Source organism: Sorex araneus, chromosome 6, assembly GCF_027595985.1.
Source record: "Sorex araneus isolate mSorAra2 chromosome 6, mSorAra2.pri, whole genome shotgun sequence".
NCBI lineage: Eukaryota > Metazoa > Chordata > Mammalia > Eulipotyphla > Soricidae > Sorex > Sorex araneus.
The window spans coordinates 30578837-30597193 of record NC_073307.1 but is presented as its reverse complement, the minus strand read 5'-3'; the positions used below and the strand labels follow the sequence as shown (position 1 = coordinate 30597193).

Here is an 18357-nt window from a genome sequence, read left to right as displayed (position 1 = left end):
TTAATTCACTTGAGTTAAATCAGTGAGAGATGGAAAGGCACAGTTCAGGAATTCAGGAGGTAAATTCATCCCAGCACCATGAAAAGATGTTAGAGGACAAGAAAGGTGGAGTAGGAAATTACTAAAGTGTTACAGGATGGAATTGAATTGTCAAGCCAAAGTCAAAGAGCATCTGGTGCATCTGAAATAAGACTCTGAAGGAGGAATTGATCAGAATCCAAGCTGGGGGACCAAAACTTTGAGAGCTGGTATCTCCAAATGTAGAATTAAAATAGAGCCACCCAGAGAAGCTTGATTAATTGAACACAAATATTTATCTCCATGTACCTCCACTAAATGAATATGACTGCTAAAATAATAGTCTTAAGAAATATAAAAGATGCCAACTCACTGGTATAAAAGTTTTGTACCTTATTCCCAGTAGACTCACTATCCTGACTTCTAGCTATTAGTTTCTAACCTGTCTATAATGAAGTAATGCCTCCCACTATTCTTTTTGTAACTGATTTCTTTTGCTCAGTCTTACATCCATGAGGCTTGCTTGTATTTTTATACTTTGCAGTTACTTCATTTCTATCATTGTTGTCAGGATTCCATTGGAGAAATAGGTTAAATACTTTAATCCATTATTGATGGTTGCTAGAATTATTTGAATAGTGAAACCAAATTTTTTATGTGCGATTTTGTATGCATTTCTGAGGAATGTATACTTTAGATCTCTGGATATACAAATAATGGACTTCAGTGCCAAACATTTGAAAAAACTGTTGTGCTTTGTTTTTGTGGGGAGGGGGTTTTGGACTAGACCCAGCAGTGTTCAGGCTGCACTCAGAGATCATTCCTGGTGTGCTTGATAGAACCAGATGTGCTGCTGGGATTCAAACCCAAGAAGGCCACATGCAAGGCAAATGTCATGCCCACTGTACTATTACTCTGACCCTATGTTGTGTATTTTTTTTATCCTAATTTAAAATATTGATATGCATGTGTGATATTTAACAGTTATCTACAAATTCTTATCTATAATTTACATAATCTATACATATATCTTATCTATATTTTGTAAAATAATAATAGGGCTGGAGCGATAGCACAGCGATAGGGCACTTGCCTTGCACGGGGCCAACCCGGGTTCGATTCCTCTGCCCCTCTGCAGAGCCCGCAAGCTACCGAGAGTATCTCATCCTCATGGCAGAGCCTGGCAAGCTAACTGTGACGTATTTGATATGCCAAAAACAGTAACAACAAGTCTCACAATGGAGACGTTACTGGTGTCTGCTCGAGCAAATCGATGAGCAACAGGGTGGCAGTGACAGTGATTTTGTATAATCATCCCTTTTAGCTATACTAAGGATTTAAATTAATTTAATTTATTTTGTTTTTAATTTGCCTTTCCCTTAAATCAAATTAGTTTAAGCCATTTCTTATATGCTGTTTAGTCATGGGTAGATAGATAGATAGATAGATAGATAGATAGCCACTCCCAGAATTTTCAAATCTTAACCTGGCCAGGTGGTTTGGGATATACTCAAGGTTCTGGAGGAGGAATAGGGGACATATGGTGCTAGGGATAGAACTCAGAGTTTATACATGCAAGACATGTGCTGTACCATTTGAGCTATCTACCCTGTCTTTTGAACATCTATTTTTGTGATAAGTGACCTAGTCCTTTGCCAGGTTTTCATTTGGAGTATCTGCCATTGATTTAGAGCTTTGAAATATATTTATATATGTTGTTTTAAAAATATTTATTAAGGTAGTATTAGTTCATAAAATACAAGTCTTAGATGCCCAGTATTATAATTAGACATCTATACATTAACTTTGTGGTTTTTCTTACTGTGGAGAAATCCATTGATGTCGTCTCTCACTTGACGGAATGCTTTCATTCAGATTGCCACATTTTGATAAATAGAAATTTAATATTTTCTGTTAAAAATGTATAGTGATATTTTTTATGGTTACTTAATTTCATTCAGTGCTTTAAGAATCATTATTTCAAGGTCATAATTTCTATGTGATCTTGAGGGGAAAGCAAAAGTGCATCGTTAGTAACTATATGTGATGTTTTAGTTATTAAGAGCACTGAACTAAAGTTAGCATATGTAGGGCTGTCATTTCTTGGAGACATTTCTTGGAGATAAAACTTTTATATGTTTTCTCAAATAAGTGTGTCTTATTTCTGTGAATACATGTTCCAGAAATGTTATAATATGATCTTATTATAAACTATCAGTAAAGTAGATGTCACTTTTATTTATTTTACAGGTAACACTAAGCCTGAGTAGGTATTTATTCCCCAAATGGCAGAGCTAGTTTGTGTGATAGAAGTCTACTCTGTCTGATTCCAAAGTCATATCAAATACCAAAGTCCAAAATAAAATACCCTTTTCTTTAATTTTTTTTTCTTTTTGGGTCATACCCGGCAATGCTCAGGGGTTACTCCTAGTTTTGCACTCAGAAATCACTCCTGGTGGTGCTCAGGGGACCATGTGTGATGCTGGGAATCGAACTTGAGTCAGCCGCATGCAAGGCAAATGCTCTACCCGCTGTGGGTCAGAGCCAATAGTGCTGAGAGGACAGTCCCAGCTCCGTACCAGGGAGTTCCTCCCTGCAGTTACTTGATGAGAGGTAGGCCGAGCTCATGCTATGCTGGGGATTGAGCCCAGGGCTCCCACATGAAAAGCCTGTGCTCCAGCCCTCTCAGCCTTTCCCAAGCCCCTGAAATGCACTTTGGATTCTAGATGTGGAGGAAATTCACTGGTTTTGTTCACCATTCTGTCAGCAGCACGTGTTGATACTTCATAAACAGTCTTTTGATTGTTGAAGAAATTAAAATTTTCTTTTCTTTTGCAAAGCTGATGGTACATTTGAAAATTCATTTCCTTGAGTCAGAAAGAGAGAGACAGACATAGAAAGATTGCACTCATCTATGGTATATAGAATAACAGAGTGGGAGACTAACACCCAAGAACTGTAGAAATAAGTACCAGGAGGTTGACTCCATGGCTTCGAGGCTGGCCTCACGTTCCGGGGAAAGGTCAACTCAGAGAAGCGATCACCAACTACATTGTAGTCGAAGGCCATGTGGGGGAAGGGAGTTGCGGGCTGAATGAGGGCTAGAGACTGAGCACAGCGGCCACTCAACACCTTTATTGCAAACCACAACAGCTAATTAGAGAGAGAAAACAGAAGGGAATGCCTTGCCACAGTGGCAGGGTGGGGTGGGGGGGAGATGGGATTGGGGAGGGTGGGAGGGACGCCGGGTTTACGGGTGGTGGAGAATGGGCACTGGTGAAGGGATGGGTTCCCGAACTTTGTATGAGGGAAGTATAAGCACAAAAGTGTATAAATCTGTAACTGTACCCTCACGGTGATTCTCTAATTAAAAATAAATAAATTAAAAAAAAAAAAAAGAAAATTCATTTCTTGGTTGCAGATAAAGGAAGACCTCGATTGAAAAAAATGACCGAAAGTGGAAGAGGGAAACGATACTCCTACAAATTGCCTCAGGAATACAACATAGAAACAGTAGTAGTTGCGGACCCCGCGATGGTCTCCTACCATGGAGCAGATGCTGCCCGGAGATTCATTCTGACCATCTTAAACATGGTAGGCAAAGTTTAGACTGTGCAGGGAATTCCTCCAAGGAACATTCTAAGGAAGAAATAGGTGAATATAATGAGGTCGTTGCTCTTTTTTTTTCTTTTATTGACGTCAGTAAAATTAAATTCTTTGAGTAAACAAACTAATCTATCTGATGAAGAGATATTGAACAAAGTCACCGTCCCTGTCATCCAGCTCATTGATTTGTTTGAGCGGGCACCAGCAACGTCTCTCATTGTGAGACATATTGTTACTGTTTTTGGCATATCCAATACGCCAGAGGTAGCTTGCCAGGCTCTGCCGTGCAGGCGTGATACTCTCGGTAACTTGCAGGGCTCTCCAAGAGGGGCAGAGGAATTGAACACGGGTCAGCCGCGTGAAAGAAAGGCGAATGCCCTACGCTGTGCTATCGCTCCAGCCCATTGAACAAAGTATATGCCTTAAAAGAAAAATCCAAATTATAAATATTGATGTAGCAAAAATATTAGTTTTATGTCTTTGTGCATTTTTAATTCACTTAGAAAAGTTAATTTGTTGAAATTAGCAGAAATGTACTATGTGTATGTGTATCAGCAGAAATAAAAATTTAGCAGAAATATTATAATGTGTTTGCTTTGCCCCACAAAAAATAATATAGATGATGATTTAGAACAAAAATGAAGGCTAGTAATCTACTGAACTCTTGTAAAGATATATAAAACTGGCTGAGAGATACATTAGTTAATGAATAAAATCTGATAGTTAATAATTAATCGTTTTAAGCAGCTGAGTGGCATTTTGCTAACTTTGTTGACAGTTTCTTAAAGAGTGTAGTTTGTGCCTAGTTTAACTATAAATATGCACAGTTTATACCTAGCGTCTTAAAGATTATTACAATGAATTCTTAGAATTACTTACATAACACTACTGAGTAAACCTTTTTCATGGTAGAATTAGAAGAATATAACAAAGGATGGTTCTTGAGGTACAATAAATAGAATTAGGAGACTATATATATATATATACATATAAACATATCTCCATATATATATCTCCATATACATGTATATCTATATACACATGTACATAGAAACATGTAAATTAAATGTATACATATGCTTTATGTACATATATGCATACATTTATAATTCAAATTACCATATAGGCAAGGTGAGAAGTACTGATTTAAGAAAATAGTATATTTTTATAAAATTCCTTTAAAAATTTTTTTCTTGCTATCACTTTGTGGCAGGATTCCCCTACCTTGGAGTTATTTCTGTGTATATCTAGCTACCTTCTGAACATTCCACAAGTATTCTGTTTGGGGGTGGATCAACATAACCTACCAACTTGGTTCTATTCAATTGGCAAGACTTCTGAAAGCACATGTTTCACATGCCAATTTCCTTTTTTCTATCATAAGTCAAATACTAAATTTTATAAATCACGCTACCACATTAAAAAAATTGCATACCCCACTGCTTTCCCACATAGCTACCCACTTCCCATTTGGGGAAAACCAGACCTAATGAAGTTCTACAACGACTCAGTGGCCATGACCCCTGTGAGCAACTCGTCTTCTAGGACAGCTCTGAAACCCCTGTTCTTCTCGAAGCAATATTGGGAGAAAAAGCATTATGTAAAGGAATGAACTGAGATCATATAAGTAGTTTGAGTGTTTAGAACTGTTTCCCATGCATAAGGAAGTCCCTGCATTGAGTGTTCCTAAGAGAAATTAGAGGATGCAGTTACTAAGATGCTTCTTTGCTTTATCATGAAAAATTGCATGTTCCACAGCACCCCATGGGAGAGCCCAGAAGCTGGAAACTACAGTGAGTTCCTCAGAACACTAGGTCTAAAATTCTAGGTATGTTAAAGAATGAACTGATTCATTACTGTTTATTAAGCTAATATTTAAATAACTAAAAACATTTTTACCTATCAGAGTTTTCTCAACTCTTTGAGATTTCTTAACATGTCTTGGTTTGAAGGAAATTTCAGCTGTTTTTCAGTTTTATTTTAGGCTTTTTATTTTCATTTGATTTTAGGTTTTTAACCTTTTTCAACACAAGAGTCTGGGTGTCCAGGTCAATCTCCGTGTGATAAAGCTTATTCTGCTTCATGAAACACCAGTAAGAAAGTCTTAATTTTTATTCAATGAAGTGGGTGAGAAGTTTGTGTTTTACTTTGATGTTATATATTATTAGATTTTATTGACCCCTTTGTTTTGTTTTGTTTTCAGTTTTGGTTTCTGAGTACAGAATGCTCAGAGCTTATTCTTAGCTCTGTGCTTAGGATCTCAGGGAAGCATATGTGGTGCTGGGGGTTAAACCTGGCAAGTGCTCTGCTTGCTGTACTGTCCCTCCAACTACAGATTATATTGTCTTAAAATCCAGAATTATCCGCTGAGTCACCTAAAGAATATATACTTCACTGACGTTTAGTTTTAGTGACTATTTCAGGTTTATTCCCCCCAAAATGCAGTAATCTTAGTCTTCCTAGATCTTGAAAATAGACTTAACATCCAGAAATGTAATTTTAAAAAGATGTTTTTAATGAGAGGAAACTTTCGTTTATCTATAAATCATTTTAGGTTAAATATATATTAAATTAGATTAAATTATGTAGAATGTACATAATTGTACAATGCTTTTTACCTGGTATGTCAGAAAACTTCTGTTGTAACATTGAATACTGATTTATTTGGTCTAAAAATTTTACATTTTTCATGGTCTATTTGTTGTCGCCTTTTTCAGAATATCATTAAATACAATTTTTAAATTATTGTAATCTTCACAATGCTTCAGGATTTTTACCTCAAACTAAATTTATCCTGAATGTCTTTCAGTTTCTATATCATAGAACTGCCTGCTTTAGTTATTCAAAACATCCCTCTAGATATAGAGAGAGGTGGGTCTGTGTGAAAGAGAGATAGATGAGTGATAGGTGATGAGAGAGGGAGAGAGGGAGAGCAGGAGGAAGAGAGAAACCTGAAATGGTTTACCCTGAAGTCAAAAATCTCTTGTTCTGTAGGCAGATCTCTACATAGGACATCATGGAGAGAAAATGCTAGAGAGTTTTTGTAAGTGGCAACATGAAGAATTTGGCAAGAAGAATGATATCCATTTAGAGATGTCCACCAACTGGGGAGAAGATCTAACTTCTGTGGATGCAGCTATACTGATAACAAGGTGAATCTTCCAAAGCCAACTACAGAGCTTTTCTAATCTAATGATCATGCTGTTAATCTTATCAATCTCTTTAGAGAGTTTTTATTCAGATTGTGTATGCCAAAGCTGTTTTGGCATGGTAATATTATGAATCTTGCTTATTAACTCAGAAGAAATGATTTCTGAATAGTCATGTAGTAGGTGGCATCTTAAACACTAGGTTAAACATTAGTTTTAAAAACGTTTTCTCTCAATTTTGGAAGCTGACAATTAGCCATTTATGATGATAGTTGGAATATGTGATGAATTTTGTTAGAACTTTGGATTTATGCACCCACACTACTTTAGTCATCAGCATGTAAAGTAGGCCAATAAGTTTAATTCAGCAATTGAAAAACTTTGGTTCCATCTGAGAAGTTTTATGAACTGCTTTGTGAATGTCTCTACTACTCATAAGCATTTGCAATGCAGCAATAAATATAACTAAAAGAATGTGAAATCACGAGCAACAATATGCTCTGTATCAATGTCTCTCTACCTTTTCCTTACCATGGTTCCCTTTTGACTTTGTTCCCTTTCTGTGGTCTCCCTGCTGGCTAACCCCCTAAGCTGTAGTGATATGGCCCCCATTTACATGACTTTAATCTGTTTCCCCTTGGAATATCTTGGGGGCCCCCAGTGGAACATATGGTCACCGACTTGAGAAAGTTTCACTTTATAGTTGCTATTATTCATAAATTTATCTTGCTTAGAACTGGCAAAAATAAATAATTAATTGTTGACTTGTAATTTAACTTTAGTCTCAATATTGTTGCCAACTCATGTCATAGCAAGCAGTAACGTTTAACTATGATTTTCTGTAATTAGTCTATGAATTTATGATAGCTTCTCTTGCTGAATAATATATACAAATAGTATTCTAGTGATAAATAATTAATAAAAATTAAAAAAATCTGTCAGGACACAATTGGATTTCTATTTCCAACTATATAGGTGTGCCTGATTCTAGATTTGTGCAAAAACCAACCATAATACTAAAAAATAGTTACGTGACAGCTGCTTTCAATTTACTCAAGAATGGTCAACAAAAGATTATAAGTAGAAGATTTGTGAGACGACCCCCCTCCCCCAGGTCATCTTAGGTTTTGTAAGGGGACGGTTTATTGGCAGGGACAGCAGCTGGAATCAAGGTAGAGCACAGTGATCTTACTGAAACTACTTTTCACTTTCAAATGATAATGTGTAATGCTAATTTATAATAGAGCATAGAAAGCTACCTGAAAGCTAAAACTGTTTAAGCCCAGAATATCTTTAAGACCATGGCAAGGGCAGTGATTTCTTTAATGGAGTACAAAAAAATATCAATAAAAATTATTTAGAATGATCATTTAAACATTTTGAAATTAATACCATCTTTTGTGCAGACATTGTTGAAAATGAGTAACCAAGTCATAGAATTAGAGAAAATAGTTCCAATACATACTTCTATTAGAGTTTGTGTTTAGAATGTATTTATGCATGTTTATATGTACCATTCATAATATATGACCATAAAAATCTGGAAATTTAATAAAATATGGAGAACAGTTCCTAAGATCATTAGTAGTGAGAAAAATGCAAATCAAATCCAAATTAAATGAAGATCATAGCTCTAAAAATTGAAAATATTCAACAATGCTATTTCAGTGGTGATTAGTGGAATTATAAACTAGTTCAGCCATCTTGGAAAACAGTATAAAGTTAAATATTCACTGATATGTAACCCAAAATGTGAACTTTTAGATAGTCACTCAAAGAGTAAGAATAGTTTTTCATTAAAAACTTATATTTGAAAATTTCTAGCAACTTTTTAAATAACTGCCCAAACTGAAATGACTTAAATTTTCATCTTATAGGTATGTATATGTTGTTACATATTCTGAATATTTTCCAAACTATTAATAAATGCCAAAATGTGTACTAGTATTAAATGCTATGCTATGCTATTTCAGTTTTAAAAAATTTAGGTAACGAGATAATCTATTTGTAGTTCTAGAAAATCAGAACTTAATGTATAGGGTTCATTGTTGTTTTAAGGATGAAGGCCTTGGAAAGCAAGGGATTTAAGATAATATTCTTTAATTTATGGTTTTTATGTTTTGTAATTTGGGGAGGCACACACCTAGCAATGCTCAGGGCTTACTCCTGGTTCCGTTGAGGAATTATTTTTGGCAGTGCTGGGGGAATTAGCCTTTGGCATGACACACACCCGATCCCCTGTAGCCTGGTCCCTGCTGATTGAAATAATGTTTATCATGTGCACACCACATGAAAGTCTTATTTTGCTTTAAATCCATGAGTTTATACATTTGTCAAAATTCTTTATTCTGCTTACTTTGAGAAGTTGTATTTTATGTAAATTTTATTGCTAAAATGTTTATTAATGAGACTACTAGTACTTTTTATTTGGTAGGAGAGACAGAAAGGTCAACATAAGTTACAGCAGAGAACTACATGCAATAGGGTTTTATGTGAGTATGGGAGTAAACAAGTTCAGATTGTTCAGGTTTATAAGTCTTAGCAAAAATTTGTTCATCCAAGAGGAGGAAGAAACTACTGCACATAGTTAAACAAGGTGGGACTAGCATTTGATTTCAAGAATAGTCCTTTTAGCTGCTGTGTGGAAATGGTGTAAAAATATGTTCCTAAGCTATTGAAAAGGGCATTACAGTTGTCAGGTAGGCTTAATTTTTGTTTCAAGGTTAGCAAGACACTAAATTGGAAAATTGGGATCAAATGTAATGATCAAATAGGTAATCTCATCACATTTATTAAGGCAGAAAAATAGGGTGATGTAGATTAGATATTTTGCATAGCATAAACATACAGTGAGCCAGCAATATTTTCCAAACAAATAATTGTATAACCTCATGCAAATTTTTATTCATGTGTTATCACTATCACTATCTTAAAAGTTCATATCAATTTAACAAAATAACTAAGATTTTTTTCCCTCAGTCCCAATTTAATGTTTACATTACTTTTAAAGTTGTGTTACGATTGTTAAAACATCATTTGTTTGTTTGGGGGCCATACCCAGCAGAACTCAAGGCTTACTCCTGGCTCTTTTCTCATGGATCATTCCTGGTGGGACTCAGGGGAACATGTGGAATGCTGGTGATTGAACTCAGGTCAGCTGTGGGCAAAGCAAGCACCCTCCCCACTGTACTATCTCTCTAGCCCCATTAGAACATATTTTCTAATGTTCTAGAAAGAAGGAACATGCACCTTCTCCATTATAGACATCTTCTAATGACATGTCAGAATGACGATAGATTTAGAAAAGTCATATAATGAAATATACACAGCCTATTTGAAATCACTATATTTGGGAGGCTTCTAGGAAAATGGCTTATATCTCTTTATCTCTTTTTGGAGAGAGAGAACAGGGGGAATGCCCTGCCACAGAAGCGGGGTGGGGGGATATGGGGTGGGGGGTATGGAGGGGTGGGAGGGATGATGGGGTCATCAGTGGAGAATGGACACTGGTGGAGAGATGGGTACTCAAGCTGTGTATGACTGAAACATAAACACGAGAATATGTAAATCTGTATCTGTACCCTCACAGTAATTAATTAACAAATTAAATTAAAAAATTATCTCTTTATAAATTAATTTTTTAAATTAATTCACGTGAGGTACAGTAACAAAAATTTAATGTTTGAACTTTAATCAAACACCCATCCCTTCACCAGTGCACGTTTTCCAACACCAAAATTCCCAGTATCCCACCTGCCATTCTACACCTCCCCCTGCCTGTGTGGAAGACAATTCGCAAAATATTTTTTCTCTACTTTACTTACCTTCGATATTTCAACACCAGTCCTACCACTCCTCATACCTGTCGAAAATGCAATGCTAGACGATGTGTTTTGTGTTGTTTACTATGGATATAATATAATGTCGCATGGCTGTGCACTCTAGGAATTCTAAAATTATAATAATGAGGGTCTGAAGAAATCGCTGCAGCAAGTTGCTCAGGTCCGAGGTTCATTTGTGTGTCTCTAGATCGTGACCGTGTGGGAGCTTAAGTAGATGGTGGGAGGATGTAGCCTCACCCCAGCACCCCGTTGGGGTGGGTGGGGGGAGGGGTGGAGGAAGAGGGCCCACTCCTCCCCTATCCTGTGAGACTTGGGATTTGCTGTCACTGCTTCTCATACCTGGAGCTTCTCGCTGCCTTCTAGAATATAGCGCCTGCCGGAGCTACATTAGAGGGCAGGCAGAGGGACAGCACCTGCCCCCGTCTGCAGCAGCCCAATGGTGAGGGCCTATTGCAGAGTCCTGGGCCATCTGTGCTGTAAGTTGCTTGGGTTCGAGGTTCATTTGTGTGTCTCTGAAGCATGGCTGTGTGGGAGCTTAAGTAGACAGTGGGCCTTAATTTTTTCCAGTATTTTCTCACCACTAGTTTTTCTCTTTTTAAAAATTTTCTTTGAAGTTTCTTTGAAGTTTGAAGTTTTATGAATGGCAAAAAGGCACACGAAAAAATGCTCTTCACCACTAATCATCAGAAAGATGCAGATCAAAACAACCATGAGATACCACCTCACACCACACAGACTGGCACACATCCAAAAGAACAAAAGCTACCGCTGTTGTCGTGGATGTGGGGAGAAAGGGACCCTTCTACACTGCTGGTGGGAATGCCGACAGGTTCAGCTGTTTTGGAAAACAGTATGGTCGATTTTCAAAAAATTAGAAGTTGAGCTCCCATTTGACCCAGCAGTACCACTTCTGGGAATATATCCCAGAGAGGCAAAAAAGTACAGTCGAAATGACATCTGCACTCGAATGTTCATTGCAGCACTATTTGCAATAGCCAGAATCTGGAAAAAACCCGAGTGCCTGAGAACAGATGACTGGTTAAAGAAACTTTGGTACATCTACACAATGGAATACTATGCTGCTGTTAGAAAAGATGAAGTCATGATGTTTGCATATAAGTGGATCAACGTGGAAAGTATCATGCTAAGTGAAATGAGTCAGAAAGAGAGAGACAGACATAGAAAGATTGCATTCATCTGTGGAATATAAAATAAAATAACAGAATAGGAGACTAACACCCAAGAATAGTAGAGATAAGTACCAGGAGGTTGGCTCAAAGGCTTGGATGCTGGCCCCACACACTGGAGGAAGGGGCAACTCGCATAGAGAAGGGAACACCAGGTAAAATGTGGTTTGAGGACCCGCACAGGATGGGAGATGCGCGCTGAAAATAGAATATAGACCAAACACGATGGCTACGCAGTGCCTCTGTTGCAAACCGCAACACCCAATTGGAGAGAGAGAACAAAAGGGAATGCCCTGCCACAGAGGTGGGTTGGGGTTGAGGGGAGGGGGGATGGGGTGGGAGTGTGGGAGGGATACTGGGAACATTGGGGGAGGGGACTGGGCACTGGTGGAGGGATATAAACATAATGCAACCATGAAAGTTCATAAGTTTGTAACTGTAACTCATGGTGATTCACTAATAAAAAAAAGAAAGAAAATAAATATAATTTGCAAATTTTTTTTCAATTTAAACACCATAATTTACAAAGTAATACCAATTTCTTTTACTTTTTAATTTTACTTTTTAAATTTAGGAACCATGATTTATAAAGTAGTTTTTTAAATTTAGGCACTATAATTTGCAAAGTAATACCAGTTTATTTTACTATTTCATCACCATCATCATCATCCCGTTGATCATCAAATATCTTGAGTGGTCTCAGTAATGTCTCCATTCGTCCTAGCCCTGAGATTTTAGAAGCCTCTTTTTATTTGTCCTTCCCAATGATGCCACATTGGAGGCTCTTTCAGGGTCAGGGGAATGAGACACAGCATTGTTACTGGTTTTGGCAAATAAATACACCGTGGGTAGTTTGCAAGGCTCTCCCATGTGGGCAGGAAACTCTCGGTAGCTTGCGATGTTCTCCCAGAAGGTGAACTAGGCTATAAGATGTCTTCCAGGAGCTTGGTTTTATAGTCTCTGGATGTTGGCCGTTGGTGGGATTACATGGCGCTGGGGGCAGTCCCTGGGTGTGACTGCCTAGCTACTGGAAAATGGGAAATCTGGGTGGAAGAGGCCCAGTCCTGACCCGAGCAGGCTGGAGGTCTCAGCCTCCGGTCCTACACACCTGGGTTCCTCTGCCAGTTCCTTCATGTGTGAGGTTCGTCCGAACGTGTGAAGAGCCGTTGAGGATGGCTGTGGCTAAGGCTCCAGAGGTCTTCGGCCACAGGAGCTCCGCTCAGGGCTTTTTACTTTTTACTCTTAATTTTCTAATTTACACATCATGATTCATAGCTGAGATTTGGACATATAATTTTTCAACATCTATTTCATCACCAGGGGCAGATGAAACATCTATTTCATCACCGGGAGCGATGGACATCACCAATGTCCACATTTACCCTTCTATCCTCACAACCTGCCTCTCTGACAGGCACATTTTTAAGTTTGCTTACTTTAGCTTGGATCTTATGCTTTCAGTTTTGTTGGTTCTATGATTGAGAAATGTAGTTAAATAACACTAGTATACCACCAGGGTGTCAAGCCCCTACCACCTGCCCCTGTTACCATCCTTCAGTTCCTTTTCCCTCCACAGTTTCTTTCCTTCCCTATCCTCAGTTTTGTAGTTCAGATTCCAGGGGAATCAGGGCATCCCATCTTTGATGCCTTGCTTTTCCTTGTCCTGTTATTCCATATACCACAGATAAGTGAGTTCAGCTAATATTTATCTTTCTTTTATTTATTTTTTATATACTTTAGAGGTATAACTGCTTTTTGGGGACAAATTTTTCTTTTTTTTTTATTAGTGAATCACCATGAGGCTACAGTTACAGCTTTACACATTTTTGTGCTTGTGTTTCCGTCATACAATGTTCGAGAATCCATTCCTCCACCAGTGCCCATTCTACAACCACCGATGAAACCAGTATCCTCCCACCCCCAATCCCATCCCCCCTACCCCACCCCACCTCTGTGGCAGGGCATTCCCTTTTGTTCTCTCTCTCCTTTTGGGTGTTGTGGTTTGCAATAGGGGTATTGAGTGGCCATCGTGTTCAATCCATAGTCTACTTTCTGCACACATCCCTTCCAGAGAAGCTCCTCCAACCACATTTTACTTGGTTTTCCCTTCTGTATCTGAGCTTCCTTTTCCCCCCAGCATGTGAGGCTGGCTTCCAAGCTATGGAGCAAACCTCCTGGTACTTATTTATTTCTACTGTTCTTGGGTATTAGTCTTCTATTCTGTTATTTTATATTCCACAGATAAGTGCAATCTTTCTATGTCTGTCCCTCTCTTTCTGACTCATTTCACTTAGCATGATACTTTCCATGTTGATCCACTTATATACAAAATTCATGACTTCATCTTTTCTAACAGCTGCATAGTATTCCATTATATAGATGTACCAAAGTTGCTTTAACCAGTCAAATGTTTTCGGACACTCGGGTTTTTTCAGATTCTGGCTATTGTAAACAGTGCTGCAATGAAAATATAAGTGCAGATGTCATTTCGACTATACTTTTTTGCTTCTCCAGGATATATTCCATAAATTGTATTGCTGGATCAATTTTTTTTTCACCTAGAGAGAAGTTCAATTTTATTCAATTTTAAGCATAAAATATACAACTATTGTTGTACCTTAAAATTAAAAAATCACTTGCTCTGTAGAAAGGGCAAAAATATTTAAATATATATTCTCCTTTTTCTTAGCTGTGATCATTATTTCTGTTTCCAGTATTGCTGAAAGGCATTATGTTCAAAACATGTTTTATAGCCAAGTGACCTAGTTCCATTTAACACCAGTCTAAATTGTTTATAATGTCTTGAGTAACTGAGAGGCAAGAATCTCATCTTACTTGTATAAGTAAATATAAAGATATTCAAAAGTTTTGCTTTGTAAAGAAGGAGGGGAAACAAAAATTTTAACCTTCTTGGATTCCTTGCTCTACATTTAATAAACTGGACTTATAACCAGCCTAGTTTCTGGAGAATGCTCATCTTAAATCATTATTAAATGTTGTGTGTCTTATGAGCATAGGAGCAGAAAGAAATTTTAGCTATGCTGTAATTTTTAGTTTTCACTAAAAAGAATGATGTTTGTATAAATCTGAGCCTTTCTGCCATAATATATGTGTTAAACTCTCCTGTGTGATACAATGAAACTTACAGCTGATCTCATCCTTGTGGGCTCATAGTTATCAAAAACACAAAACATGCTCTCCCAGTTGTTGAATGATTTCTTAGTGTCCTTTTTCACATTTCTACTTGAAATCTTGGAGAAGATATAAGTTGTGTTCCTTGAGAATTCATTCTAAATTAGAATTGCTTTTATGGTAATATTTTTATTATATTTTTATTGTCATATTTTTATTATAGTTTTGCTTTCAGATGTACTAAAATGTTTTTGGTTCATGCACACCACTTTTGAAAACAATTTCAAACTAATGACATGGCAAGAAACTTAGAAAATTGAATGAAATGTGGAAATTGCCAAAGTACATTAATTTTATACAAATCATAGAATAATTTTTGAATATCATTTATAGGTATATCCCAGGACATTTTAAAACTTTATAATAAAACTTATTCTCAGATGCATCTTCATTCCTGGAAATCTGAGGCTACATTTCATTTTCTTTAATATAAATCAGAACTAAAGTAGAATTTATTGGCCTTTCTAGTTGCCAAAGTCTAACAATATCATTTCCAAAAATGCACATAATGAAACTGTGATGCAGACTTCAGTCACCTGAGCCAATGTGAGCCCAGAATGAGAGAATGTGATTTCACATGATCAGAGATTTAGGCAGCAAACAGTTCCTTTGTCCCTCAACCTCTCCCTTGTAACCCCCACTTCTCCCAAAAGAATTGTTGAATATTGCGAACTGAAGCATACATTGTTTTGGTCCTCTGGAAAGAAGTTGACAGTTCAAAAACTGAAAATAAGATCTGGCCTAAGGTTTTAAAATGCTGTAGACAATTCGTTTTGCTTGTATTATGAGAGATGCTTCCAATGTTTATTGGTTTAAAAAAAATCAGAACTTATGATTGATGTGAAGAACTCTAAGTACCCCTTGACAATAGCAGATTTTTTTTTTTTGGTTTTTGGATCAAACCTGGCAATGCACAGGGGTTACTCCTGGCTCTGCACCCAGGAATTATTCCTGGCGGCCCTCAGGGGACCATATGGGATGCTGGAAGTAGAACACGGGTCGGCCGTGTGCAAGACAAACGTCCTACCTGCTGTGCTATTGCTCCAGCCCCAACAGCAGATTATTTATCATACTTTTATCCTGTTGTTTAGTTACCAAGTCATGTTGCTGTAATTTCATGTTCTGTAAAACTAATAATCATGTTGCTACTTCATAGATAAGGATATAAAATCTCTCTACATCTAAGTATACTTTATACTTCACAATACTTGTCCCTAACATGAAGACCGATTTTATGTGGCTCCTTAATTTTCAAAATTACTCTCATATTCAGTATCATGTATCTTGATTGTTCCTCCTCCTCTTCCTCCTCCTTTTTCCTTCTCCTCTTCTTCCTTTTTCTCTTCCTCCTCTTCTTCTTCCTCTTCTTCTCCTTCCCCTTCCTTCTTCCTTCCCTTTTCCTTCCCTCTTTCTTCTTTCTTCTTCCTTCTTTTCTTCTTCCCCCCTATCTATCACTAACTACAAGGCTTCTTTCTTGCTGGTTCTGAGGCTCTTGTCATGCTACAGAGGTGAATATGGTGACCCCTTTCTTTATTTGCAGAGTAGAAGCCTTGTTTTGTTTTGATTTTGTTTGGGAGCCATACCCAGCAGTACCTAGGACTTACTCATGCCTCTGCTCTCTGGGATCACTCCTAAGTGCTTGTGGGTGGGCACCATAGATGGTGCTGGGGATTGGATCTGGGCTGGCTGAGTGCAAGATACGAATCCTACCTACACGTGCAGTAAAATAGCACGAGTACTATTTTTCTCACCAGAATAGAAATCTTTTAATTTTCCTATAATTTTCCGTTTATCCAGTTTTGGCATGTAAGCGGTCCTTTCTAAATCCTTACACATCCAGTTGTATATGTCATGAACTACACAACAGCAGAGGGAGCCATTTACATTATCGTGTACATCAGTTATGTAATGTACAAACTGCAATCAGCACAGGGTCCCTGTGATAAATTCAGTGGTCATAGCTTCTAAGACAGAAATGTTACCAGGTAGATATAATAAAAAGTCAAAGCAAGCTATTTTTTATTTCTTCAGCTATGAGTATAATATATGACTGATATAATACTGAATACATGACTCTACCAGGAAGTTCTATTTTCCTATATTATTTTGTACTAGTTTTAAGCCACAGAGACCAACTTTACCTTAGTTTAGCACCAGAGCTATCATTCTGGAGTTTTGGGTAGGTGGAAAAGAGTCTGGGCACTTCTCTGAATCAAAAGATATGCAGAACTAGACTTTAAGAATGACAGTGTAGAGAGTAAATCTAGGAATTTCAAATAGTGGGTAATTTGGAACTTCATATTAACATTTTCATTATTTTAGATCATTGAGAGCATCTGAATTATTTAAGTAAATTTAGATCCTTTGCAAAAAGGGGGGCAGTATCACTGGGAAGGAGGGAGAAATCTGTGTCTAAAGCTGGTGAGAAAATATGATGTATTTGAAGGTCACTGTCACTGTCATCCCATGGTCATCAATTTGCTCAAGCGGGCACCAGTAATGTCTCCATTGTGAGACTTGTTACTGTACCTTGGCATATCAAATAAACCACTGGTAGCTTTCCAGGCTCTGCCATGGGGGTGAGATATTCTTGGTAGCTTGCCAGGCTCTCTGAGTGGGGCGGATGACTCGAATCCGGGTCAGCCGTGTGCAAGATGAACGCCCTACCTGCTGCACTATCGCTCCACCCTGTATTTGAAGGTGGTTTCCTAAATGAAAAGATGCTGGAGTTGTGAGTGGTTAGGGTGCCACTCAATGGCAAACACAGATTTTTTTTTTTAAACCTTTGATTATAACCCTGAAAATATTTCAAATAGAAGTCGCCTTATATTTTACCTGGATTTATAAGCTTTCTGGTTTTCCCTATCCAGAATATTGAAAAGGAAATGAACAACTAGTTCAGTGTAGAAATTGAGGATGGTAATCTTTCAGGGATTAGCTCAAGTGGTAATCTTTTAAAGATTTAGTTTCCGTTTGGGCCAGAGAGAAAGGAGCAAAGGCTCTTGCCTTGAATTTGATCACAGTTCAACTCCTCAAGCCCACATATGGTCCCCCTAAGTACTGCCAGGGATTGCACCTGAATATCACTAGTGTAGCCTCAACCAACTTCCCTCACCCAGTTCATTTTGTTTCCTCACATTTATTTACACTCTTTTCACATCAAAAGACATATGTATTAAAGTTCCAAGTAACGATAGAAAATCTGATTATTATTTAGTTCATTAAAATCTCTTTGCTTATTAAAATATTTCACAAATAATGAATTTACTTTGTCATATCCATGTAATTGGAACACAGATATAAAACATGTGCGCAGAATTAATTGGATTAGAACTTCTCTATATGAAAGAAAAGGGTATAGGT

At 37.4% G+C, this 18357-nt stretch overlaps 1 protein-coding gene across 1 annotated transcript in view; it reads left to right on the top strand.

Annotated features, from left to right (window-relative positions):
* Nucleotides 1-18357, top strand: part of ADAMTS19 (ADAM metallopeptidase with thrombospondin type 1 motif 19) — a 218235-nt gene that overhangs the window by 46817 nt on the left and 153061 nt on the right. The window contains exons 4-6 of the mRNA XM_004609957.3: nt 3440-3612; nt 5634-5717; nt 6619-6776. Coding sequence (XP_004610014.3) covers nt 3440-3612; nt 5634-5717; nt 6619-6776 — 415 coding nt within the window. The remainder of the gene's footprint in view (nt 1-3439; nt 3613-5633; nt 5718-6618; nt 6777-18357) is intronic.